At 42.8% G+C, this 26,802-nt stretch overlaps 1 protein-coding gene across 2 annotated transcripts in view; it reads left to right on the top strand.

Annotated features, from left to right (window-relative positions):
* The window catches only part of GPC6 (glypican 6), a 996,155-nt gene that overhangs the window by 915,089 nt on the left and 54,264 nt on the right, over positions 1–26,802 (top strand). Inside the window, exons 6-7 of one of the 2 annotated variants that reach the window (XM_040991022.1) lie at positions 582–725; positions 4,724–4,753. In XM_040991022.1, coding sequence (XP_040846956.1) covers positions 582–725; positions 4,724–4,753 — 174 coding nt within the window. The remainder of the gene's footprint in view (positions 1–581; positions 726–4,723; positions 4,754–26,802) is intronic. The other variant, XM_040991023.1, reaches the window with a different exon arrangement.

Genomic DNA, 26,802 nt, shown 5'->3' with positions numbered 1-26,802 from the left:
CAACCCTAAACCTAATTATAAACCAAGTCTATCTGATACATATTTTCTCTACAAGATGTATCTCACGGTCCTTGAGTCAGGAGAATCAGACAGAACTTCAGCCCTTTGCAAGGAGAGAGCAGAGAGGGTGGCAAGCATTTAGATAGTGACAATGCAAATTTAGAAGCACAAAAAATGTGGAAAATATCACTAAGCAGAACAGAGAGAGACACTGGGTTATAGCAGAGGAGTTGAAAGGGAAAGGCAAGAAGGTGACAGACACACGGGACACACACAAGATAACGTTCTGCCAGCCTTCCCATGCCCAGAAAAATGCTATGAGTGGTGACTTGGTAGTGATATATACATTTTAGTTAATGGGCAAATTTATAAATGCAGAATCTGGAAATAATAAAGACTAATCCTATGCGGTTAAAGTGAGTTACTCCATGTCTGGATAATTCGCTCTGTTATACATATTAATACTTCAGCTTGCTTACATTTCAAAATTAGAATAGACCAGTATCCAGAGTTCCTTGCACCCAGATCCATCATGATTGTGGAAAGGGGCTTATTGTCTAACACTCTCAACATTTCTCTAGGTCTTTCAAGGATGTGGCCAGCCCAAACCTGCTCCAGCTCTCAGATCAGCACGCTCAGCTCCTGAAAATTTCAATACCCGCTTCAGGCCCTATAACCCAGAGGAAAGACCAACAACAGCTGCGGGCACAAGCTTGGACCGGCTGGTGAGTGTTTCAGATTAACAACCACCATGGCAACTACTTCCCACAAAAGGCATTCTATAAAAACGTACAAGGTTCAAAAAAGTTGAGTTGCAAAACCATCTCATTTTTATATCTGCTCCTCTCCTTGATTGGGACCCTGTAATGGGCTCTTTCTTTCAGGTCACAAAATAGATTTTTTTTTTTAAGAAATTACATAACTATTCATTCATTCTAGCAGTGACTAAATTTTCAATTTCCTATTTCTTTGGAAATATTAATTTGGAGAAGAAGTTAACATTTATTTCAGAGATGTAACTACAAAAGCATATTTCTTATTCATCTGGTTTTTTCCTTAAAATAAGTATTCATTCAATTATGATAAAGTATAAATTCAGTATGACTTCTGCTTATATACCAAATTTTCTGACTGAACAATCTCCCCCCCAAAAATTCAAAGCCAATGCTACCGCAATGTTTTCTCTTTTAAAATTCAGAATCATTAGACAGTCATGTTGAGGTATCTGAATGTGTTGTGGGGACTACTTGGTGTCTGTCATCAAGGCAATTTACCTGTGAAATACAAGATTAGAGGAAATTAAAATTTTCTGAATTGTATTTTAAAACACAGATTTTGCTATAAAAATTAAAAGCGCATAATTACAGAGAAATTTCCAACTCCGTGTATTCAGTTTTTGGTGCTAGCGACAATTTATATAGCTGTAATTATTAATGGCATTAATGTCGTTTTGCTAATTATCTTCATTAAAATTAACAGATTAAAAACCTTAAGTCATAAAACCTTGAACAAGATCTGACTGCATTATATAAACAAGATCTTAAGGGTTGCTAGTCACGAAAATGTTTAAAATTGGTAACTTATAATGGATTATGAATTACCTTGGATTTTAGTAAGTATTGTTCTACAGTGAGTGTAAAGTTCACCAGATTAAACCGGTTGAATTTGGTCCCAGTGTAAGACAGATGCATTTATATTAAAATCAGTTATGGTTATAACATGAAGTCTCAAAGTAATAGCTTAGGTTATGACCAACCTAAATTATGCTTATTATTTAACAAATAAAACCACGTTCTGCTATAAATTTTTTAAAACCTGTCATATTCGTAATCACTTCAATCTTCAACTTTACCTTGCTCATACCTATGGTCTATTGTAGTTCTAGATAAAGTTTAAAATCACTCACCATTTTTCTTTTAAACAATTGATGTGCGGAACAAGTAACCAGCTCTCTCTGGATCGTGTTGTTTGCATTTTCCTTTACAAATGGCTTTTTAACCAGGAATACAAAGGGTGAGTGTGAGTTTGGCCCTTTTTTTTCAGTTACAGTGTAGTTGATTTCTAACTCCACCATTGGAACAATTTAGACTTTTCCAATGTTTCATAAAATCTATGTAAGACCTGAGTTTCACTATTAAGGTGAATAGTCTTCAGATGTCATATAAAACGTTATGTCTACAATACCAACATGGTGTTGTATGTTTCATCTGTTTTTTTTGTTAATTTTTTTAGCACATTTAACCTCTTATGAAGTTAGATTTCATGCTAAGTGTGCTTGCCACCACAAGGGAAAAAATTAAAGAAAAAAAAGTGTTGTTACGCAGTTAACAATGCATTGCATTTGAATAGTATAATGCTATCTGTGACAACGGGTTCATTCTTTCCCCTTTGAAACACAAGAGCAGTTTCCTGTCATCCCCACGAGAAAGGCACGGCCGCCCTCCAACAGAGGAAGCAGACCTTGAAAAATGTTTCTCCAGGCAACAGAGTTTGTGCAGTGTGGCCTTACCTAAATAGAGCAGCTACACTTATATGGTGTTAAAAACCCAGTAGACATGAAAATTGGAATTTGAACCTTTTATACAGGAACTTCACTGGTAGTTTTGAAAATGACCCACATAGAATGGTCTTAAAGAGTATTGGAAAATAGCAAACTGCTGGAGGGCCTTCTATTGTACGTACCTCCAAAATCTATACTTCAGTCCATCTTCTTTCTAAAAATAGCTATAATAGTTAATCAACTAATCATGAGTGAAAACCAAGGATCAGACCCAGCACAGAGGCATGCAATCAATAAGCCAACTTAATTCTAAAACATTCTCTGACAGTGCCTAATATTGACTTCCTTATAGGTGTGGCTTCGTGCTTTGCATTGGACAATTGCAATTTTGTCCATTTTTGGTTGAATTATATTCTGATCCCTTCCCCAATTATAAGGGCAAGAGATTTGTAATTCATAGCCTGCCATGAGCCCACCTGGAGCTACTTTCCTGGGCTACGTGGAGCAAAGGGCTGTTTTCACATCAAAAGGAGCTGCACCAGGGTTATCCTGGGGACACAAGCTAGGTGGATGCTAATACCAGAGTTCATGGCCCTTGACTCCCCTGCGACCTTCTTCCCCAGGAGGGATGAAGTTCTAACAGGAGGAAAGGGAGTACTCACCCTGGCTGGCCTGGTGAGAGCTCGCCAGTCACATACCATCATCACCATCATCGGCCAGAATGGCCCGGTGAGCGCCCCAGATGGGTCTGCCATCCATTACGGCCCAGTTCAACTGTTTATAAACAAGGCTCAGATTACCTACTCCTGTTTTAATTTTTCCCCTGAAAAGATGCTTCCTGAATATTTATAAGAAGCATATGTCTGAAAACAAGGAGAACTAGCAAAGATTTCCCTTCATCTCTGGTTTGGCAGAGAAAATGCTTCAAAGGGCAGCATCAAAAGAACTCACCAATTACCCCACCCCATTTTTGCCATATTAAAAATAACTTCACTATAAAGCTCTTGGAGAATGAATCTGAGCACCTTTGAAATTAGTATCTGTGGCATTAACTTTGGGATCTATTGGTAAAGGTTTTCTTACAGCAGTTATTATAAAACTGCTTTAGATGAACTGGTAATTATAGGGTTTGCTTGGAAATCAAACTCTAACTCCAAGCTGGGTAAACTATTGCTAAAACGTATATAAAAACATTTACTAGGATAACTCTGTTAAAAATACACCAATCCCGTTATTGCAATTCTTTTTATACTAGGAAGGAGTTCTTAATATTCAGGAAAATTCCTCAAAAGTTACTTGACCATAAGAAGCAGCCGAGACGGCTAGCAGCTTTCAAACCTATTACCCTAAAGTGATCTTGGAAACTGAGGAATGAATGAGTAGTATAAATTCAGCTGCTGAAGCCAGCACCACTCATCTCAGGATATCACACATCTTCCTGCCCATAAGCACGATCTGTTGAGTCCATGAACGCATTACCTAATTTGTGTAACACCCTGGTCCTACCTTCTGGTTTCCCTCGTTCACCATGGCAGCTCTTCTGCCAGAGCCAACTGTTGTCCATGATTTGCAGTTAAATTGGCCAGAGGTGACCATTTGCCCTTAATAAGTACCTAGTTTTCTCCCCTTTTCTTAAATTTATGCTCTGAATTCTCTTATGTGGTTTGATACAGAATGGTTTTCATAAAGGTAGTTCCAGTTTGATAGAATGAACATCTAGCGTAAAAAGACACTGGCACAGAGTAGCTCAATTTTTTAAAGATCTGTGCACACAGAAGTATCTCAAATTATTTTCTGCAAAAGGCAATTACTTGTATATCTCAGAAAATGAGAGCACAACCTGTTACTGCTCAGGAACATCCTTGGACATGGAATGTCTGTTACATTATAACAGCCAATTCGTTAGAGCAAAAATGTACTTCATTCACATTGTTGATTTGGGGGGAGAAATACAGTCTATGAAAGAAACTCATTTTTTAAAAAGCCAGATTTGAGAGTGAAGTCCTCAAGCTCGTGATGGTTTAGACCCACTTATCTCCAGTAAGTATTCAACAGGACACTGTGTGCACATTGCTCCAGTAGGCTGCTGTTCATTAGCGGACACTGGGTTGAGGGTGGGTGGAAAACCAACCCGCAGAGCAAGCTTTAGACCTGTGCTGTCCAACTATGCATAGAATAATCTTTTTCTTTTTCCTTTCAATGTGTTTTCCTCCTGCTTCCCAGAGGACTGTGTGGCGGACAATGCAGCACAGTGTAAGAACCTGCCTTCTCTTTCTCCTTTTCATCGCCGCTCGTCTCTGTGTAGTCTCTGCAGAGTTCTGAGGAATCCCAATTCCACTCTCCCTTTCCAAATCACCCAGAGTGAATCAAGTGCAGCACGTGGCCAGCTTGGTTAGGAGTCTCAGCTCTGCTTGGTATTGATGGCTAACTTCCATGTTGGTATTCTCTCCCCTTGGCCAAATGTTCAAGCTAATCTCCGTGCAAGACTGGCTCATTTTGTGGCTGATTGAAATTCTAGGCCAGCATTCAGACTGTGTAGAGTATGCCTGAAAGACTAGCTCTTTCCTGGTAGAATATATTGGCCTTTTTTCTTTTTGTGTTGAGCAAATAATTACCTCGCTAATAATAAGGATAAACCAACAAAAGCTCTCATGCATAAGAAACTAATTTTTCCATTAGCAGGAACAAGGAGAATTTAGGGGGGTTAGGAAGGAGATTGTGGTATTGGTTGTTTACTCATTGCTTTTTCCTACTGAATCACTGATTGCCGTTAGTACCTGTAGGGAGGGATAGCTGTATCCTTTTTTTTTTCTAACTTAAAATGGTATGTATTGTGATTGAGGACAAGAACTCTTACATTATATCACCTGACTCTCCATGTTAGCCAAAATAATGGACTAGTTACCTACTCTGATATTCAGATACCATCCCACGGGGTAATGCCCCTTCGCACAGGCTTGAACCTGACGTATGGACCCAGGAGAGACAGTGGTTGTGAGTGGAAGAGCACATTTATAAAGCACACCCTTAGCATCAGGGTCTTCTGGGTCTACCTGCCCTGTAATCCAGACAGTGCTATGATGGGGTCTAAAGTTCGGCTGCCTAAAAGAGAACTGTCTCCTGAGGGGTAGACCCATTGTTCCTGCCAGCTCTCTGAGCCCAGGAAAGTTTGCATGGAGTCAGACAGTGAAGTGGCAAATCTGGAATAGGAGCACGAGGGAAGGGAAGAGACGGCCAGCTCGGGTTCGTCGTTGGTAAATGGGAACTGGGAGGAGAAAAGTGTTACAGTGGGACAAGCTGGAGTGTGGTTTGACTTACTGGCACAGTGTCTCCAGTTCAGAGAGCAGGCCCCCCACCTTCCTAAGTTCGCTGGAACCCTAGAATCTCCAACAGGTCAGCTGGTCAACTCCGATGCTTGTCATGACCCTAAAGGCTTTTTCCCAAGACTTCTGACTTCTTGAACGTTTATGGAGATGAATGCAGCTCTTGGTACCCTCTCCACTGTGTGGTCCCTCTCTGCCCACACTCTTTAATGCCCCCAAATTCCCTTGTCTGTGTCACATACAGACTTTTCAGAAACACGCTGCAACTTCTGAAATCCACAGGGATGTCATTGATGACAAATAGGTTGCTAGCAATATTACATATTATTTAAGTACTTGCAAAAATCCCCTTTAAAATGTGTATTTTTTAATTGTTATTTTCCTCATACAAAATGGCCAGAGCAACTAACTGTTTGGCATCATTTCCTGTACTAGAATTAACACCGGTTTCAAAGTAAAATGCGAGTCATAAAGCTGTCTTTGTGAGCTGATTTGGGGCCACTCTGGGGTGATTTAAGAAGTCCTGGCTGTAGGGATGCAGGACCCTGTCTGCTGTTCCTTGTAAACTGCCATGGCATGTCACTGTCACCTCAAGGATTCTGGCATCCCGCTCAATTCACTCTTTGCATTTCAAAAGGATGTCAGGTCGTGTTCAAGAAACTGCTTTATTATCTAGTGCTTTGGTCACTAGCTTTAGTTGGAACTGATACTTCCCATTTTTCATCCCAACACAAAGAGAGAGAGAGCCTCTGCTTAGTCCAAAAAGGAAAAAGTCAAATCTCAATAACAACACTAAACCAAATTCTCCAGTTTAATTGGTTTTCTAACGACAAATGGCCGAGGCTAGATTGGCTTTCAGCCTCTGCTACAGCTGAATACATTACACCCCATTCACCCCAGCAAACAAATGGCCACTGCTCAATCCACTCAGGATTGTGAACTGCCCTTGGCTGCCTCGAACCTGCTTTATCTGCTGCAAAACCCGAACGACGCCCCAATTTCACTTTTAATGAACCCGTGGCAATAGTGGCGAAATGCAGTGAGCTTTCAAAGCCAAGAGAAAACTTTAAAACATGAAAAACACTCCACCCAAGTTCTTCGGTCTCGGATTCTACTGTTCTCTGGGCAACATCAGCAGCATGTGGTGGTAGCAGGAGACCGCCTGTCACTGGTTTCTTTCTAGTTAGGAGTCTCGTGGTTGATGAGACCCTGGTGGGGAATAGCATGAGACAGGTATAGAAAGTGATGGCTTATCTCCAGGATATTTGGCTTGGTCTATGGCTTGCAGGATGCACAAATCTAATTCTGTGGGACACCTGTGGGACATCTCAATGAATGGCTTGCTCCTCCTGTGGCTTCTTCAGCTCATGTCCCTTCAGCACAAGGCGATTTGTGCAGGCATGTAGAAGAATGGTGAATCCATGAGGAGCATAGCCCCGTCTTTTGGTTCAGGCAAAGTTGGGTTTGGTCATGTGGGGTTGCACATGGATAGAGAATGAAGAATTAATGTAACTTGGACTGTGAAACTTCCTGAGAAGGGCCCCAGTCCATGTCACTGCTTTAAGACATTTCCACCAAACCACAGAGAGTCCCACAGTGAAGTCAAAACATACGTCACATTGTAAAGGCGGACAACTTAAGCACAACTCATTTTAGGCATAGATAGTCTGAAATCATTTGGGGCTGGGGATGAGTTGAGAATAGTCATTTTTCATTCTGGATTAAACTCCTTTGTCCTCAGAAACAGGTAAGAGATTTGGTGACCTCAGTGTCACAAAAGGGAAATGTCACTTTTTCAGACACTTAGTAGGACTGCTACATGTTTTACAACTAATAGTGGCCAATCAATGTGCTTTCCTACTGTGGGTCTTCCAAGTTTTCTCAGATTTCCTAGACTTCAGCTAGAATCCAAACTGATACATTTTATAGTTTTAATCACCAACTGTATCATCAGGTTCTGTGTTGCACAGCACTTAAAAGCCAGCTTCCAGGAACAAGCAACATCGGAGAATGTTCTCCGTGCTTGTGGCATCCAAAGGCAAGACGTGTGACTTGCCAAGGACACTGCTTCTCCGATCAGTTAGACACCTCTGTCTCGCCCAGGAAACAGCACCTAGCATGCAGCCTCATAAAATACCAGCATATCATAAACAAGCATTTGACTCTGTAACATTAGATCACACCAAAAAATAGGTGAAACGGTATACCAAAAATTAATCATTGAAAAAATATGCAAATTGAAAACATTAACTATCTGCAACATTCTTGATATAGAGCATGTCTAATAGTTCCTTTTCCTTCCTTCAGGTAGAACTTTCTGCCCAAATCTAGAACACGCTACCAGAATTTTGTTGTCAGTTATAAACTAATTCAATGGAAAAAAAATCTAGCTGTACACCCATTCACATTTGCTATTCTTTATTTATCAGTGTAATTGGTAGTTTGGTGCATTGATTATGAAAGTCAGAATAAACAAGCCACACTCAACTACTCAACCCAAACCTTTTAAAACATTTCCGCAGGTAACATACCAGCTGACACAGCCATTTCATTAAATGATTGAACAGCTAAAGGAACCTTTTCCCTGTCATAGAAAATCTTCAGTACTTTTTTTCTTCCCTAGCTATCTGAGATATTTGCACCACAACTCCCAAATGTGATGTTCATGCTTATAAGAGATAGAGCTGAAGAAATGGGATATTTCATAAATACCAGTTTTGATGTGTTTGCTGTATAATCAATCAGCTTTTAACTGACTCTTGGGCCTGTGGAATACATTTTAAAGCACTGGGAATTTGGCTATTCCCATAACATACTTGGACACTCTTTACTGCTAGCAATAAACCTCAGGCATAAACACTGTAGAGAAAACCAGATGAAAAGAAACTCATTGGAGTGAAAATTGACTTCCCTTCGTAAGTGTTAACGGTAGAAAGAAATCTTCAATACATAATCATTTTATTACTTAAGCACATTCCTGGTCATTATTGTCAAAGGCTCTGACTTCATGGGCATTTGCTTACACCTGAGAGAATGGGTCATGCTATTAAAAAAACTAAACAGCCAGGTTGGTAGTCAACGAATGACTCACCAGCAACAGCAGCCCCGCCTCTATGTTGCTGTCTGACAAACAGCTTTTTGGCAGCTGAGTTTGTGTAATATCTTGAGCAGATTTTTCACTACTGTATTGATCCAGATGGGCCAGCTAGCAAAGCTCACCCTACAAAGAATCATCAAAAGGGCTCACAACTACACAAGTTTATTTCCGGTTTATGGCAAGTGTCTGTTGTGGATTGACTGTTGAGTTAGCTGCACAGGATCATCACCTTGGCTACAGGCCCTGGGGTGACAGAGCAGCTGCTTATCAAGAGTTTCACCTGTCACCATGGCAGGGGAGATACAAAAGGTGACAACGTTGACTGTTAATATTTCCACCGAGAAGGAGCACCTCACACTGTTCCCATCAGCCGGAGCTGAGATGGCTCAAAGTCAGGAACCAGGAGCTTCTTCCAGGGCTCCTATGGGAGTGCAAGGTCCCAAAGCTTTGGGCCGTCCTCAACTGCCTTCCCAGGCCACAAGCAGAGAGCTGGAAGGGAACTGGAGCAGCCGGGACAAGAATCGGGCACATATGGGATCCCAGTGCATGCAAGGCAAGGACTTTAGCTACTAGCCTATCATACTGGGTACAACAATATATACTATAAATAAGACTTGGACACTGCATCATGTGAACGCTGCTCTTGTAAGACTTTATGTCATGTTTGCTTAGGCAAAGCAATTTTTCTGCTCTTTTCCTTTCTGGGTGTCTGGTTGGAGCAAATCAAATTGTTCTCCCTTTCTCTCTCTTTCATACATCATAATTTAAGATCAAGAATTCATGTTCTGGAACCTGACCTTGTCTTCTTTTACAGTATCAGTTTATTTCTAAAAAGTTTTCATGAAAGAGAGCACTTTTTACAGGTTAATCAGGGAAATTGCACCAGCTGACAGCAATACCAAACTTATTGATTGCAACAGAAGCTGAGCAGCGTGTGGTGTCATTGGCTTCTGCGTGGAATTATTTGCAAAATCGGAGGGCTTTGATTCAGCTGGGAGGAAAAATTACAATACAAATTCATAAATTATTTATAGGTAATGAGGCAGGAAACCAATGACTTTGTAAAGTTATCTTCTAAGGGACTTTGACATCCAAAAACTCCCCAAAGCAACTGGGATTCATTTCCTGTGAAGCCACTCATCTCGGCCTTTGGAACACTGGGGCGTGTCTTTGCTCCCAATCTGCAGCTCCTTGGGTGCTAGAAGGGAGCACTGGAAAGGCTTGAGGAAGAACACAGACGCAGCAAACTGCCTTCATTGATGTCCTCACATGAAATCCAAAAACCCACAGGCTATCTTTAGTGCGGGACATATCCGATCGCTCAGAAAAATCAAATGTTCTCTAGACAACAGTCTTCCAGGAACAAGACACGTTTCATTAGGAGTTTAACGGCAGGAGTGCAAGTGAATGAATCCTATTTGCTCAATGCTGCTTGCAATAAATACAATTAAAAGTTCTTTACAGTATGTACATTTATATATATATATATACATATATATAAATTTTTTCTGAAGAAGTTGACTTTGGCTAACTTAAGTCATAGTATGACAAGAAAGGACCCAGGGTCTAAGAGTTCATCTGTTTATGTTTAATTACACTGCATGTCTTGTGCCCAGTATCAGTGTTACTCAAGCATAACTCAAGACTCTTCATCAAATTGTACTAAAGTACACTACCGTTATTTGGTTGCCTATGATTCATCACTACTTCCTATTTTGCAAATGCAATTATAAATGTTTTGCACCAAAAGTGTACTCATTTATGGGGTGCCATGTAAAGTTTTACATTTACTTGAAAGGCAGAGAGAGAGAGAAAAAAAAGGTCTTAATCTATTGTTTTTTGCTACAAATGCTTACAACAGCCAAGTTTGGATCAGACCAAAGAAAAGACCTAGGAGCTCAGTCTGGATCACCCATGTGCACAGCAGGGACCCAGCTATTTGAGCTAGGGTACACACGGCAGGTGGCTGGCATCAGGAACATAGCTGAGACACAAACACAACCATTGTACTATGAAAGGTGATGCACACGCAGCGTCTTAACTGCTAAGCTAAATGTCCACTGTTAATGTTCAATACGTTAATTATGACTTGAAAAACGTATACTTGTCCCCTCAAACATTTATCATCTCTTTAGAGTAAGAATGCTCAAAATCCACAGAGTTTATCATTGCTATGCATGGTCATCCTTCTGGGCCTCAAAAAGCGAGAATTTCTCACTTCCAATAGCTACGACTTAATGAGCATCCTGCCTGCTCTGCTCAGCCTCTGAAAGCCACTGCTCCACTTGGGACTCCTGGAATCAGTGCCCTTGAGTCCTGTCTACGTGTGAGATCATGTGGCACCTGTCCTTCTGTGCCTGGTTTACTTGGTCACTTCCGCTGCTCACTGACTTTGAGTGTCCTCTGACCACCAATTTCCAGCAGTATCCTTTCGTCCCTCACAGCACTTCGCCCTGACCATTGCCCTCCCACAGAGAATGTCCCTGCTAGCCGCTTCAAGGCAGAAAGGGGAAGACTGGGTACGAATTCTTTTCAGGACAGTCCCCAAGGATCTTATTGATGTTTTTCATCTCCTTATTCCATTAATGAGAAAGAAATTTCACAATGCAAGTAGATCGACTTGCTTCCCTTTATTCTTTACATAATCTGAGTCATATTTATAGCTACAAATGTATCAACTATGCAGGACTGAACTTTGGATCAATATATCAAGATACCCTTTATCCACTAAGGATTTTTTGTTTTTTTGTTGTTTTAAAGTCCATTTATTTCTAATATTAGCACAGTTAGAGCAGACTGGTTTTACTAATATTTAACTGATATATCTTTCTTTTTTCATTTCCTCACTGCCAACCTTTCTAGACCTTTATGATTAGATATATCTCTGGCAAATATCATTTACTTATTTTAAAATTCAGATTAACAATCTTTACCTTTTAACTGGAGCATGCAGTTCATTTACATGGACAAGCGATACAGATATAGTTTGATTTCTTCCATCTCATTTTGTGATATCTATTTTTGTCACATTTTGGGTTTTAATGTTCTTTCTTGTGACTCAATTGAAGATGGTTTTTTCATCCCATTGTTGTTCATTGTTTAATTACTCAAAGTTTCTACATACTTCCCAACTTATCAAAGTCTGAGTCTAGCTAATAAATCAATATGTTCACCTTTTTCTGACACAATGGAACCTTAGAGCCTTTTAATTCTGATCATTTTTCTCCAAAATTAATTATGCTATTATTACAGGGTAATTTGTGCATATGAGAGAGAGAGAAATGAACACATGAATGTTAGCTTTAATCTCTTTAAGATTTTAAATCATTACTATTTTACACCAGAACTTTCCATTTGGATTCAACCACATTTGAACACTTTCCTTGGTTATCCGTCCTTCTTGTAGAAAACCACCCCTCGGGGATCCCTCTCTTGCTCTGGAGTGCAAATTGTAGGTTTCTGTCACGGAGGGTTTTACTTGTAGTGTCTTTACTTGTTCTCAGTCTCGGGAGAGTGTGTTCTTTGTGTTAGCTGTAGGTCAAAGTGAATTTTGCTGAGTGCAGTGGTGCTTATTCTATATTTCTAAAATTTTTCAATTATCTAAGAGACAGAGAGACAAGGATATTTTGCACCCACAGGTTCACTTCCCAAATGCCTGCAGTGGCTGGGTACTCGAGGTGCCAAAGCTAGGCACTGAGAACTCTGTCTGGGTTTGCCAGTCACTGAAGTCATCATGGCTGCTTGCCGGGATCCTCCTCCAGGCAGTTGAAATCAGGAGCCAGAAGCAGGCATTGATGGCAGGTCCTCTGATGGGAGAGGTCTAACACCTGCCCACTGCTTACCCCTCAGTGTCCCCTGCTGTCTCGTTGGTGGTGTCAAAGCTGCCACCTACCAGCCCTTCCCTTAGAAAGTGAACCCATGGAAAAAGGAACCTGCTTCCTTTTAAGCTACGTTTAAATTTGTCTGCGTTGTGCTTCAATTTTATCATAATGCAATATATGTTTCCTTTTGAATTTATTTTGTATATGATATGTTTGGTTGTCTAAATTTTGAGATTCATTTCCTTCCATAATCTGGATATTCCTAAGTTACATTTTTCCTTCAACCTACATTCACTCTTTCTCAACTCTTTTATAGCTGACTTAAAATAACAGCCTTTCTCACTTTGTTCTCCCTGTTTTGAAGCCAGTCCATATATCCATGTTTCTTGATATTTGTCCCTTGCTACATTCAGACTATACCTAACACCACTTTTCAGCTTCAATCTTTTGTTATACGACCTTTACTATTAAATCTATTCATTATGATTTTCCATTTCTAGTATTTATTTACTACTTTAATAATGGTATCTTACTCCTTTTTTCATTTCTAAGTTCTACCTCTTCATTCTTTAAATGTATTTACCTTACACCTTGCTTCAGATAGTCCTAATATCTTCAAGAGCTTTTATATCTGTAAAGATTGCTTAAACTTTTTATATGTTTATTGCTATGAGTATATGTGGGTGACAGAAGAGCCAGCTCTTAACCCTCGGGATTTGGTCAATAGAAAGCCTCTGTGGTTTGCAGTGGAAGATATTTCTACTTCCTTCTGCTGTAGTAAGGACATGCCCTTCAAATCCCAGGTTTACACTGTGGGTAGAGAGATTGGATCATCACCCTAGAGAAGCTGTGTATTCTATCCCCTACCCACACTGCAAATCTTGGTAAACCACAGCTGAAGGGGTCTGGGAAACGTACTTGGGCCAAAAAACAGCCTTCAGAGTTTTGTTTTCTTCTCTGGTTTCCCATTTCTATGTAGGTTTTACCCTTTGAGGATTTCTTACATTCTTGGATCTTGGTTCTTTAAAATGGTTTCTGCATTTTATGTAGCAGTGTTAGCTGGCTTTAGCAGAAGGTCAATGAAGGGATCCAGTTTCCTATACACCCCAGAAAATGTACACAAATGCACACCACACACACACACACATACACACACACACACACATACACACACACGTGCACCCTAAGGTAACTTCTTCCTCTACCTACTACTTGCTAAGGTCCTACTACTAGGTGAAGCACCCTCACATTTTAGGGGTAAAAAATCAGAATAGTGTTCAAGTTCTCATTCTCTGCTGACTGTTTCCTTTTGTTGGGCTATAAGGCAGCTGGCACTGTTGGCTAGTCATCATAGTGTTCCATACAGATGTCCCTAAATTTGCAGTCCACAACATCAACAGTCTCATCTCAGAGCTCCAAAGTCTCCCAAGATGGAGCCTCCCACCTTGCCCCTCACAGGAACAAGGCTGTTCACTGCATGAGCTCAGCTTCCAGTGCTGTCAATTTCTCTAGAATGCCTAACTTCAACTCCACCCGACCACATCCTCCCGGAGGTACTTGCCCTGGGATAGAGAGCTCAGATGCACCCTTCACCCTGTCTCTGTGTTGGCCCCGGAAAGATTCTTCACCTTACACTGTCTCACCTGAACCAACTGGGGAGAAGACACTGTGACCACATGCATGCCCTGGACTATCTGGCAGGTAGAGGGTAGGAGGGTGTCACCAGGGACCATGTTTTAGAGACCCTGAGCCTCACAGAGCTATTGCTTTTGGAAAGTTAATACTTTAAATCATAATGATTACTATGCTGTCAACCCAATAAAAACATACCTTCCGTAGTAGTTCATTTATAATAACAGCAATAGTAGATAGAGTTTAAAATAAGCAAAATTAAAGTTTGAAAAGAAGAAATGAACATAATGCTGTCATGCTACCTTTGAAGACAAAGCACTTTCTGGAAGCACATGTGAGCTTGGCCACACCTGAGGCAGCCTCAGCACCAGGACCAATCAGCAGCGGCTCTGGCTGGCCCAGCTTCTGTGCAGCCCAGTGCGCTCAGCTCTGCAGCTGCCAGTGTGTTCCACAGAGCACACAGAAGTCAGCCCAGGCCTGTGTTCTGCACCTGCTGGGCTGCAACTGAGACAGAGGAAATGCCTAATAGGCTCCTGCTCAGTAGGCTTGCAGGAGACACAAATAAACTTTATTTCATTCACCCCTTGTCTCAGACAGAGAGAAAGCACTGGGGGAGAGGGAAGGCAGTGTGTGATCTCAGAAAGCCTGCATCCGTGTGGCCCAGGCAGAGAACTCCTGGTGGAGGAGGAAGCCAGGTGCATCCTTTAGCGGTGCTGCTGCTTCACCTGTCTTTCCCTGTCCTCCTTGACAGGAGCCTCCCCCCTCCCTCACATCTACAGCTCCTTTTAATTTGCACGTGGCATGGCACACACATTATAGTCAACATTCTGGAAGCACATGATAAAGCTCAAAACCTGACCATGGTGGTAACCTCCTTGCTTAATCCAGTCAATTCTCTCCCTTTCCAATCCCTACAGTGTTGTCTATGATGATGGGCATAAACTCCGAGCTCAGCCAATTTTACTGTACAACCTAGAGAGTATCAGTATTGGTGATATCAATAGAAGATTAAACACAAGCTGTCAGTAATTATGTTAATAATTTAGAACCATGTCCAAGTTCAAAGGTTCACTGGGACATGGCCTTCACACAAAAGTTTGGTCATTGTCTGCTTCTCCTTGGATGGATGTAGAAAAAGTGGCTGGTTCGGTCTCATGCTTCAGGTTTAAGATGAGCTGAACCTTCTTGCACTCTAGAGTCAGAGCAGTTGCTAATGCCTGGGAAGCAAACTGAGAGAGAATGCCAGCTTTCAAGACCGTTGTCAAATGAAGTTACTGCCTGGCGCTTCACTGTAAGGCACAGTCATAGTGAAGGTAACAACGCAGGGTCCCAAGGCACACATTTAGAAAGCTGAGAAGAGATTCAGGGCATCTGAAAGTTTGCAAGGATGCACCTGCATGTTGATGCCAATAACCTGAAGGAGAGATGCAGGGCTGAGAGGTGGGTTCAGTGTGTCCCTGGGATTCGTTTCCAAGAGAGGAGAACCTGTCGGCAGCCTCATTCACCGCCAGTCCCATGGAAAGACACTTAAAAAACATGTCCACACCTGCACGGGAGGCACGCAGGCAGAGGACACGACAAACCCCAATTAGGCGGCAGAATTGGATCTGAAAGTGAACAGCATTTGAAATAGCTTTAAAAAAAAACTCACTTGAAGGTGAAGACAGGGACAAGCCGCGGACTGTAACGACTGCCGAGTGATCAGGGCTCTGAGAGCAAATCTAGCTGTGGGGAGTGACAAGCACAAGAGTCTCGCGGCTGTTTTTGTCTCCCTCACTTTGACCTCACCCCCTTTACAAACGGTAGAAGAAAGGGGAGCACCAATTAAGATTGTTGATGATGCCAGACCTGAAGCATTAAGACTGGGCACGTAGCAGCCAGGACAAGGGCTGCGATGGCTTCTTTCCCTCCTCTTCCCCCCAACCCCCCCCGTCATGGATTTATGCCTACCAACTTGTCCCATCTGTCTATGTTGAAAACCACAGCAGAGCTTCAGATGGACGCAGGCTCTGCCCTGCAGCCCATCCTCACACAGTGTGTTCCGCATCTGGGACATAGGGTAGGTGAAGGGCGTTCCCCTGTCCTGCCTGCTCCTGTGTAAAGCTGGAAACCGCTGGACACAGCTCTCTGCTGCTTCCTTTGCGGGGACTCGAGCCCTGGCCCGCTGGGTCCCAGGGGCCTGGTGTTATGGCACCCTCGGTGGCTGTGATTCTCAGCTGCCATCAGAGGCCAGCCAGCGGGACACAGGCCTTTTAGTAGGTTTACTGCTCGTTTGTCCTGTTTTTGTTGCAGACAGCATTTTCCCCCGAAAAAAAAGGAGGGAAGGAAAGATGAGATAAGGCGAATGGAGGAAAGGAAGAGAGAAAGAATGTCCTTTCATGACACTGGAGCTGTTTCCTTCCAAGGCTCCGAGCGACCGGCCGGCCTGTGTGAGCCAGTCTGGGGCAGAGCACTGCTCACTCAGGGGAAGTGGAGGAAGGATCGTGGGGAAAGGCAGGGGCAGAGGGTAGTGTGGTCTGGCTGCCAGTGGCAATTCTGAATGTTTCCAGAACATTCAATCAGCTGTGCTCTCAAGTTTGCTTTTCATCAAAATGCTGTTATATTCTAAAAGGCTGTTGGGCCACGGGCATTTGGGATTCAAGGTCCTCATTTTATAAGCTGATCCCATATAATAATAGTATTAGTGAGTACATTATTTTTGGTTGAAATGATGATTAGGAATAAGAGCTATGGCTCTATTGATTTAAAATGATAAGAGGCTTTCAGCACACATTATTTAAAAAGCTGCTGGGAGTTCTAAAAAGGCCCTCCAGGATTACCAACTTCCGGTTAAAACTCTTATCATCCATTTTGTTTTTTCTGTCCACATCAGAGCACTCACGCCAGTGATGATCAGCTCCTTTTCAACGCTTACAAGCCAACACCCTGCAAAGAATCCCTTGCTTTTGTTAAAAACACCCAAGCCACAGCTGGCTTTAGGCTAGGTCACTTCGACTGTACACCTAAGACCATCCAGTCTGATGTGTAGACACCACAGACCTGTGGTGCACAGTGGGACTTCCAGGGGCCACGCCAGGACTGACCATGACAGCATGCAGCCCCGTTGCCTGAGTAAAGCAGCTGGAAAGGCCTGCTCCGGCATCTGCAGGCTGCCAGGACAAGAGTTCAGAAAGAGGAGGCAGCACACCCAAGAGGCACACAGGCGTGGGGCCAAGAGAACTCACCTGACATAATTCTGTCCACTACTTCATTTAGTAATAGGTTTTTAAAGCACATTTTTAATTCCATTTTCTTCCACTAAGATCAGGAACTTGTGTGTGTGTGTGTGTGTGTGTGTGTGTGTGTGTGTGTGTGTGTAAAATCTCATATATTTATCATATAAGTTTACTATTTTAACATAGAAACTATTTGTACATAATATTACACACAATATTTCCTCCTTCTGGAATATAAATAATCCAGAGTGAAGAATAGTCACACCAACCACACACATGCACAAAAGGAAAAAAAAATATCAGACTTGTTGGAGTCACTGCTTGTTATCTGCAAATCATTATTATTTTTTACTGGAGCAGTTTTAGGTTCATGGCAAAATTCCTAGCCTACATGCCCAGGGCTCCTTCAACTGTCACAAGACAGTGCATTTGTTAGCCATTGATAAACACACATTGAGAATCTTTCTTACCCCAGACATTTTAAACCAGCCCTTGTTAACAAGTTCAGAGAAAACCCAGAACCTTTGGTGGGAACATGAGCCCTGTCGATTACGGATGTGACTAAGGGAGAGGTGCAGAGCATGCAGGAGCGGAATGGCAGTTCCCATGATCCTTTGTGGCACTGCAGAAATTAAGATTCAATGACCTGTGTGTTCTCCTTCTGGGGTACAATCTAGAAGTGCATTGTGTGGGAAGGGGCCTTAGATTGCAGTTCTACTGTCAACAATAACGTTCTCAATGATGTTCACAGCCAAGTGCCCCCGTTATTCAAGTCCACAAGCCCCACGGAGACAAAACACATTCTTAGTATCCCCAACACCTCTCCATGACCACCACGTTCCAAGGCATGGGGACTGGCACCTGCTGCTTCTTTCTCTGCATGGATGCTTTCACAAATTTGATTGCTTTTATTTAAGTTTTCACAGGAAATGTGACAGGGAGGGGGCCGGAGAATCTTACAGTTGCTGACTCACTACCCATGGACCATTTCCATCCTTGAGCCTCAGTTTACCTACCTTTGGTCACCTGCAGAGGCTCCACTGTCCCTGTGTGAGTGTAGCCAGTGTTCCCTGGGGCTGCACTGCAGGCTGGCCAGTGGGGCCTGGGATACATCTGGGAGGCCCCAAGCTCCAAAGAGTTCTAGATGGCCAGCAGCCCAGGTGAGACAAAGCTGACCACTCACTTTCCAGCCCTTAAGCGCTCAAAGTCAGACTTCCTCTTCAGAATATCTGGTTACCATCTTTTAGGGGCTAGTCTTTGTTATTCAAATGGGAGTAAAGGAGAAATGCGATTTAGGTAGACTAAATAAAATATCCTCAACAATATGCCCAAAAGAATAGAGATGGAAAAAAGTCCTGTTTGAATTGCAGCTTCTGAAAACATCTGGCAAAATGCTGAGTCCTCCCCATAGTTTCAGGGAAATGAACTTCCACTTGAGTCATGGTGTTCCCATGGCCTGCCACTCCAGGGGGTCTCTCACTTGCTCTCCCTCCCAGCAGGGCTTGCACCTCGCAGCCCCTCTGTAGCTGCCACTCACCGAGTCTGGGGAAAGCCCAGATCAGTTTGCCAAAGAGAACGGTTCTTTCATTTCTCCTGGAGGAAGCCTGTCCCCAATGACACAGTCAAGGTCTTCAGGCCAGGGGATTTCCCTTGCATAGCACCTGCTCTCTGATGCTGCACATTTGTGCTGTTTTGTCTGGGCCGAAAAGCATTTCAAATAGATCAAGGAAATGTAACTGAAGATACATTTGCTTAAAAAAAAAAAAAAAAAAACCCTAAACAGAAAGGAATATAAGGACAGGTAAAGAAGTAAATTTAAAACATAAAATAAGGAGGTAAAGAAACATGTGTCACCGTGGCCCATCTCTTCGGATGCCCACGTCCTCTGCCTCGGTGCCTGGGATCTGCTTCCTGCTGGGGAGGCAGCAGGCGATGGCCTGAGCACTTGGGTTCCCACAATCCACATGGGAGACCTGCATGGAGTCCCCGACTCCTGATCGTGGACTGACAGAGCCTTTGCTGGTCACCTGGAGAGTGCAGCAGTGGGTGGAAGCACTCTCTCCCTCTACTTTTCAAATAAATAAAACAAAAGTAAATAATTTTTAAAAAGATAAGTATACTTTGGTACAAAAACATGTTGCAATCTATGCCTAATTTCTTCATACTATGCATTTTCCTTCAATCTTCAAAAGTTACATTTGTTCTAGAAATCCATGCTTCTAGATGACAGCCAAGCTCATTGACAATGTTGGATTCCATACATTTAGGAAACCCAACAAGTCTTAGATTATCCAAGCATGTCTCCAATGAGTTTCTTCTTCCTTGACTGTTGACAATGAAATAGTCACCCAAAATGATCCTAAGCATGTCTTCCTCTGATTTCAGAAATTGGGCCTCCTTTCAAATATTTCATAGACCTTTCACCCTTTCTATGTTTTCATTTTATCTGGGGGTTCTGTGCCCACTCTAGTTAGCAGACCACTGTGAGAACAGCTTGAAATGGTTCTCAGAGTGGTGAAGAGCGAAATAGATGAACCAGACAGATGTAGGTGGGTGTCGCTCAAGCTAGTCACACAAATTTGTTGGCAGGGTTCAGCGTACGTATTGTTATAAATAAGGGTTTTCTGTAACACGTCCTTGCTCATTCATTAAGGTGTTATCTTATACTGCCTTCTCATGACAGAGATAATCATGACAGATGCCCTATGGCTGGTAAAGCCTGACAGAGTACTATCTACTCTCCCAGCAAACATGAACAATTCCTGGTTTAGAGCAGCCACTGAATCAGACCATGGCTGGGTGTTTCCTCGCCATCCTGCCCATTTCTCTGAGCAGCTGTGTGGTCAGGTGGAGCCAGCCAAAGAGCCCAGAGCTGTTCTCTGCACTCTGGGGATGGGAGACAGCCACATCTTCCTGGATGGGAAGTAGCATTTGGCTGTCAAGTGGTAAAAGTCCTACTTGACTTTCCACCTGGAATGCCCCCTTCAAAAGCAGATCATTTCAAATAGCATCAGGAAGCAGCCAAGTCAGAAAGCCTTGACTTAACCCCATAAAGGTGGACAAGGTAGGACAATTACTTAGAAAAAGTGAAAGATAAATTAGTTTCTCACCCAGTTTTTTTTTAACAGGAAATTCCATCTATGGGAAGAGTCTTTAACATTTGGAGTACAGACTTGATACCAACTTTAGATGCCATGAAAGAGTCGGCTCCATCAAAAGCACATGCTCTTTGGTGTCTTTATCTCTTGTCATTGAGCTCTAAAAGAAATCTAGAGTCATATGAGATTTGATCTCTGCTCTCCGAAGGAGAGACAGGCATTGGTGAGGCAGGAATGAACAGAGAAAGGCACAGAGAGCATCCTGTCACATCTAGACTCTTGAAACTAGACTCCTGTGACTGCATCTGACAAGTATTAATTTTATCTTCCACAATTCCTTTAAGTCCCTTCTCTCATCCGAGTTTGGCTTCTATTCCAGCAGGTGCTTGTGAGGCCAACCAGCTGGTCATCAAGGGGTCTAACATGTCCATGGAAGGCAGCTGGGTTGAAATAAACTACAGTAACTAGCCATTGCCTAATCCCATCCAAATGATGTTTCCAGATCTGCCACAGTAATACATACTGCAAGTTCCAAGTGGAGGGGGAGAATTAAAGAAAAACAAGATAGATACTAGAAGTCTTGGGTCCAACAGATTGTTCAGATTATATTCCTGCTGTTTCATTTTGCAAGTCTTTATCAGGGATCTTTCTTAATCTCTCTATACATAGCCCACGTTGCCAGTCTATTCTCTCAGATACAGGACTGGCTCGGCTACTGATCTCTAGCAGAATACCAAAAGAGGGCCCAAGCGGCTGTCAGAGCACAACTCAAAACATGTGGTTTAGAAACTCACGAGTTTCAGGGAAGTGATAATGTCTTTGTGCCAAATCCTTGCAAGAAGTAGATTACTTTTCCGAAAGAGTTTCTGGGCTTTGCTGTCGTCGGTGTGGCTGCTGCTTATTATGTTCTGGAATTTCACATGAACAGAATCAGGCTGGTGGTCAGCTGCATTGGCCAGTGACGAGAGTTGCTATGAGGATATCTGATGTCAAGAGATCACAAGAGAAGTACCAGATGGGAGCACCCCTGCTTACCAGAAAAGATACTTTTCTGCTTGGCCATTTTATGCCAATCCTGAGAGGGGTCGACATTTTCACTTCTCTGTATTTAGATCAAGCTTCTGGAAATCATTGTGAGGAGTCTGGGACATGACAAGATTCCCACGGGCAATGGAGGAGGGATTTAGGGATAAAACTGGTCTGTGCATCAGGGATGGGAAAGCATTCCAGGCTCTTCATATGTTTTATGAATTAATATGTGTATGCATTACCCTCTTCCTATAGCCCTGAGCCAGGAAGTCCTGGGAGCTGCTGCAGTTAGCTACAAAACATTGCTTTCCTTATTCTCTTTTTTGCTAGTAATCTTCTTCCACTTTATTTCTAACTTTAAGGTTGCAGGTAGAGAGACTTTCTTGACTCATATTTTTCCTTTTTCCAGACTTTGCGTCAGAGGCAGTGGGGGCCATAAATCTCCCTTAAAAGCCATTGCTGCACAGCATCTGCGTCAACGCTGGAAGGTGCAGGCTCTGAGGACCAACCCTAGGATTCCAAGGCAGTCATAAAACTGCAGCCCAAGAAGTTTTAGATTTTTTTCCCCCATGTTGTCAAACTGGGGTTAACCTAACTTTAGAGTCTGCGCATTTCCTGTCCTTTCCTGGGGAGTCCCAGAAGGAAACCCGTGCACTGGCCTTTAGCTTACTCCTTGCATTCTCCTGAGAAATTACAGCCAGTAATAATTCATGGCATGCATGACGCATTGTGCAAGTTGCAATGCAATCTGACCAGTCTTCTTGAATCCTTGCAGCAACTATGAGGAAGGTATTACTGTCTCCAGTATTACTGATTAGTAAAGCAAGGTACAAGCAAGCTAAGGATGTTTACCTGGGTCTTCACGTTTAGGATTCAAATCCAGATACTCTGATTCCAAATGCAGTTGCCTTTCCACTGCAGCATCTGTACATGTGAAGGGGGTCGGCAGCCCACTAGTAGCAGTGAACTGAGGAAGGCGGTGCGACCACAAAGGGCTAGGAGGAGGAAGTGCTTGGATGGTGGGAATGAAAGACAACTGCAGAAGTAGAAATAAAGATCATTTAAAAAAAAAAGATAGAATCACAATTTTATGTCAAGTTCCTTGTAGAAGATGTCAGCCTAATTCCCTTAGTGCCTATATCGAGAATTAAAAAGGTCTGTTAAAGTAGCAAGGTTCAGGATTGCCTTCAGAGTTTCCTCTGAATTGCTCTTAGTATCTACGATGGGCCAAAGAGTAAAAACATTAGGCTTCACAGGCCAACTACATCCATCACCATGACTCCACTCTGTTGTTATGCCAAGAAAGCAGCCACAGACAATGCGCAAACAAATGAATGTGATGTGTTCTGGTGAAACTTGTTCATAAAACCACTGCCGGCCGGAGATGAGTTTTGCTGGCCCCTATCACAGAACAACGGCTTTCAGCCTTGACTGCACAATACCATCACCTGAACACCGTCAGGAAATACCAGTGCCTCTTGTCCCTCCCTGACATGGCTTTATTTTTCTGAAAAAGGGCCTGGTTATTGATACACATTTTTAAAGGAAGAGAGAGGAGCCTTGTCCCAGATTCTAAATGAGTAGTTCTCAAGGTGTAGTGTTCTTGGAACAGTGAGAGCCACATCAACTTGTTAAAAATCAAATTCTCACTTTCCACCCCAGACCTACTGAATCCAAAACACAGAGAGGGGCTGTAAAATCTGCATGATAACAATCCCTCCAGGTGGTTCCTGAGTGCAACCCAATCTCTGAATCCCAGGTGAAGGGCCTGAAGAATCTGATCAGCTTAGGACCATCACAGGAATGTCGCTCAGGGACAGGCAGGACATCCTAGAACCGGCACTGGGCCTCGCATCAAAAGTCTCTCTATCCTTTATAACACCTCCCTGAGATTTGGAACCTTAAATTATAAAAAGGTAATAATGTTAGCATCTGTATCCACATGATAACTACAGTGATTATATGATTAAATGTGTTTAAAGGCAGTTCAAAAACTACAAAGCAGTTGTAATCAGTGACTACTGCTGTAACGGTGTAGAAGGGTATCGTTACTGTTCATGGTTTTGACCTCTTGGTCCAAGAGGCTGCTGTGGTACAAAGGGATACTGCCAAGGATAACCTGCAAGGTATCCAAAAGCTAGTAGTTTGTCTTTATGCAAACCATAGTGGTGGTCTTCCCTCTAGGGGGCGACAAAGCCACAGCAAGCAAAAAGCACAACCAGAGAAATGTACCCCAATAGATAAGGGGTAGGGAGGGCTCAACCACAAGCATGCAAGACAAAGCAGTGAACATGAAGGCTGACCACGCACGGGGAAGGTCCCTAACACTTTTTGGAACCAGACCAAATGAAACGCGAATCCTCCCGCCATATTTTTCCAGGAGTTTCAGAGACATGCTGGGTGGTACACCTTGATATACGTTGCCTGTCAAGAAGTGATACCAGCTCCAGTAGTAACTCTATTCCAAAAGGACCAGATGCTTCTATGAATAACATACATAACTTTTTCCTCTGACAAACTGCAATGCTTTGGAGGCAAATTTACAGTCCTTAGGTTTATATCTAAGAGGATAAATATTTGACACAAAATATCCCTTGGAACCTCTTTTAGAATGTAATGTGCTAAAAGAACTAAGAACCAAATGCACAATGGTGATTCCTGAGTTCTTGTGAGACCCAAACCAAGATCCATCTCAAGACATGTTGTTTTAGACAAATGTGGGATTGAGTTGAATATTGTTCAAACAAAGCCCTTTCCAGAATCAGCAATCTTAGGGAGGTTCTAGAATGATTATCTGAACTTGAGGGGAAACAATGAGGCCCAAATCAGCACCATCTGTTCAATTTCCTCATCTTTGTCTTCCCAACTCACCAGCAAGCCTACGCCTCTTGAGTGCTGAGGGGTTTATTTTCCTTGTCATTCAGTTCATCTGCAGCGTTAGAGGGTGGGGAGTGGAGGATTCGGGAGAGATTTGTCAATCTTTACTTGGACGGAGGCCCAGGAAGTGTTAGACATTTTCTTATGCAGAGTCAATATTCATTCTTACAAGGAAATGTCCTGAAATGTGTCTTGCTGGTAGAAGTTGGGAGAAGCTGCAGGAGGTTCAAGTGAGCCTGGACACACCAGAGCTGCAGGTGTACTATTTGGAGACTCGGAGGGGAGAGGAGGGGAAGTGCCTCCTGGTGTAGCCTTTCCAGCTTTGCCTAAATTCCCAAATCCCACAGGATTAGCCAGGGCTGCTTTCTCAGAGCAGCGTGACCGCCTCAGTACATAGATCTGTTGAAATATGACCCAAGCAGGGTGTGAACCCGCTCAAGATACGCTCATTTCCAGATGTGCTTTGATTCTCCCTAGCACTGATTGCTCCCAAAGACCATCCTGAGCTGGTCATGCCAGTGCTGACTCATATTTCTTTTCGTGATGGAGGCCATAATTTTAAAGCTCCATAGTTTTTCTCATGAGTCCATGTCTGGGTCTTGTCTAGGTCATCTACCACTTCTCAGTAGGGAAATTGCAGAGGCTCCCAGCATTGGGCTGCAATGCTTCTGCACACCCATGCCAGCTCCTTGATTTGTTACTTTTCGCAGGATGGAAAACCTTTTAGAACTATGAACGAAGGGTTAGTGTTTGAGACGGTGACCTTCTGGAAAAGAGAGGTCACAGACTATCTATTTTCTTTGCAACAACAGCAACCAAAAAAATTCAGGAACAAAAGAAAAATAAATGTGAACATGTTTCAAGGAAGGAAAAAAAAAATCCAAAGGGAGTGTATTAGACTTTTCTGTAGGTCCCTTAGCACAAAGATGGTTGTCACCTTCAAAAATCTCATTCACTAAAGACTCCAAGAAAGAGATCTGGCCTGTGACTAAGTTGGGATCACAAATGTCAAATTTTCTGGCAGGTTCATTTGACTCTACTGTCTGACTGATCCTGGGTTAAAAATTCAGACGTTCTTGTTAAGAATGGGCTTCTATGAGTTTATGAAAAGGAAGTGATGTGGCTACCTCCAGAAAGGTAGCACCAGGAGGAGGAGAGAAGTCCACTCATTCTTCTACTTTTGCACTCACAGCCACCGACCTCTCCATCTCCTTAGTTTCAGAACCAAAGCATTTCTTACCCATTTCCTATGAAGAATATGATAGAATTTTTCTGAGAAAAAGTTTCAAAAGATTTTGCTCAGGCCTCATAGACTAGCTCAGCCCCATGCAGCGGTGATCTTACTATTGCTCCCATATGTAAGGAGCAGTAAGTAACACCTGATAAGCAGAGATGTCATCTAAAGCCATACCTTGCCCATGAGCTGGGCCAAGAGTGGACTTGAACCTGGCTGGGTTAGGAACAAAAACAGTGTGTGTAATTCGTAATACTGTAAAGAGCTAGTTCAATAGGCTCTTCAAGTAAGCCAGATCTGAACTTAACAATAAAAATCACAATAATCTCCATTGAAGAAAGCCTTTAGAATTGGACCTAATACATAATGAACCCTCAGTAAATACTTGTTCCCATTGCCCTGCCCCTGGCTTCCTAAGTAACTGCCGCGGCATCTCTCTTGAAGGCCTTGGTGTGTTCTGTGGCCTTCAAGGGCACTTGCTGAACATGGAAAAAGCTGATTCCTGTGCCTTTAAGGCATTCTTCCCTCATTACTGCTGCTGTACCCTTTTGATTACCTGTTGTCTCTACGTTATAATGGATTTCCTTTGCCACCCTTCAGTCTATTGTGTTTGCAATCTTTCTTGGGCAGTGGTAATGGACATCATGTTTACATAGTCAGCTTCCACTTGGTGGCCAGGCATTGAGGAGCTAGTCCTCCCAGGGAAGGAGTTCACCCATATACTGTTCATCTGCCTTTGGATGCAACTGACAGTGAAGAGTTTGGGGCAGGCTGTAGGCAGCGCAGGGCACAAGTGAGAGCAGGGCACAAGTGAGAGCAGGGAACCACCTGTCTGGGAGCAGTATTTTGCCAGTCCTACTTGCTTCTACCTACTGCTGGCCTTCTTCCCTCTGTCTCAGCTGATATTCTCAGATATAAAGCACGCCCATGGAGATGTGCCACATCCTCTACATCCAATAACTTGGCTATTCTTACT

The sequence above is a fragment of the Ochotona curzoniae genome, unplaced genomic scaffold (assembly GCF_017591425.1).
Source record: "Ochotona curzoniae isolate NIBS_2020 unplaced genomic scaffold, NIBS_Ocur_1.0 contig_64, whole genome shotgun sequence".
NCBI lineage: Eukaryota > Metazoa > Chordata > Mammalia > Lagomorpha > Ochotonidae > Ochotona > Ochotona curzoniae.
This window is presented reverse-complemented; position numbering and strand designations above follow the sequence as displayed.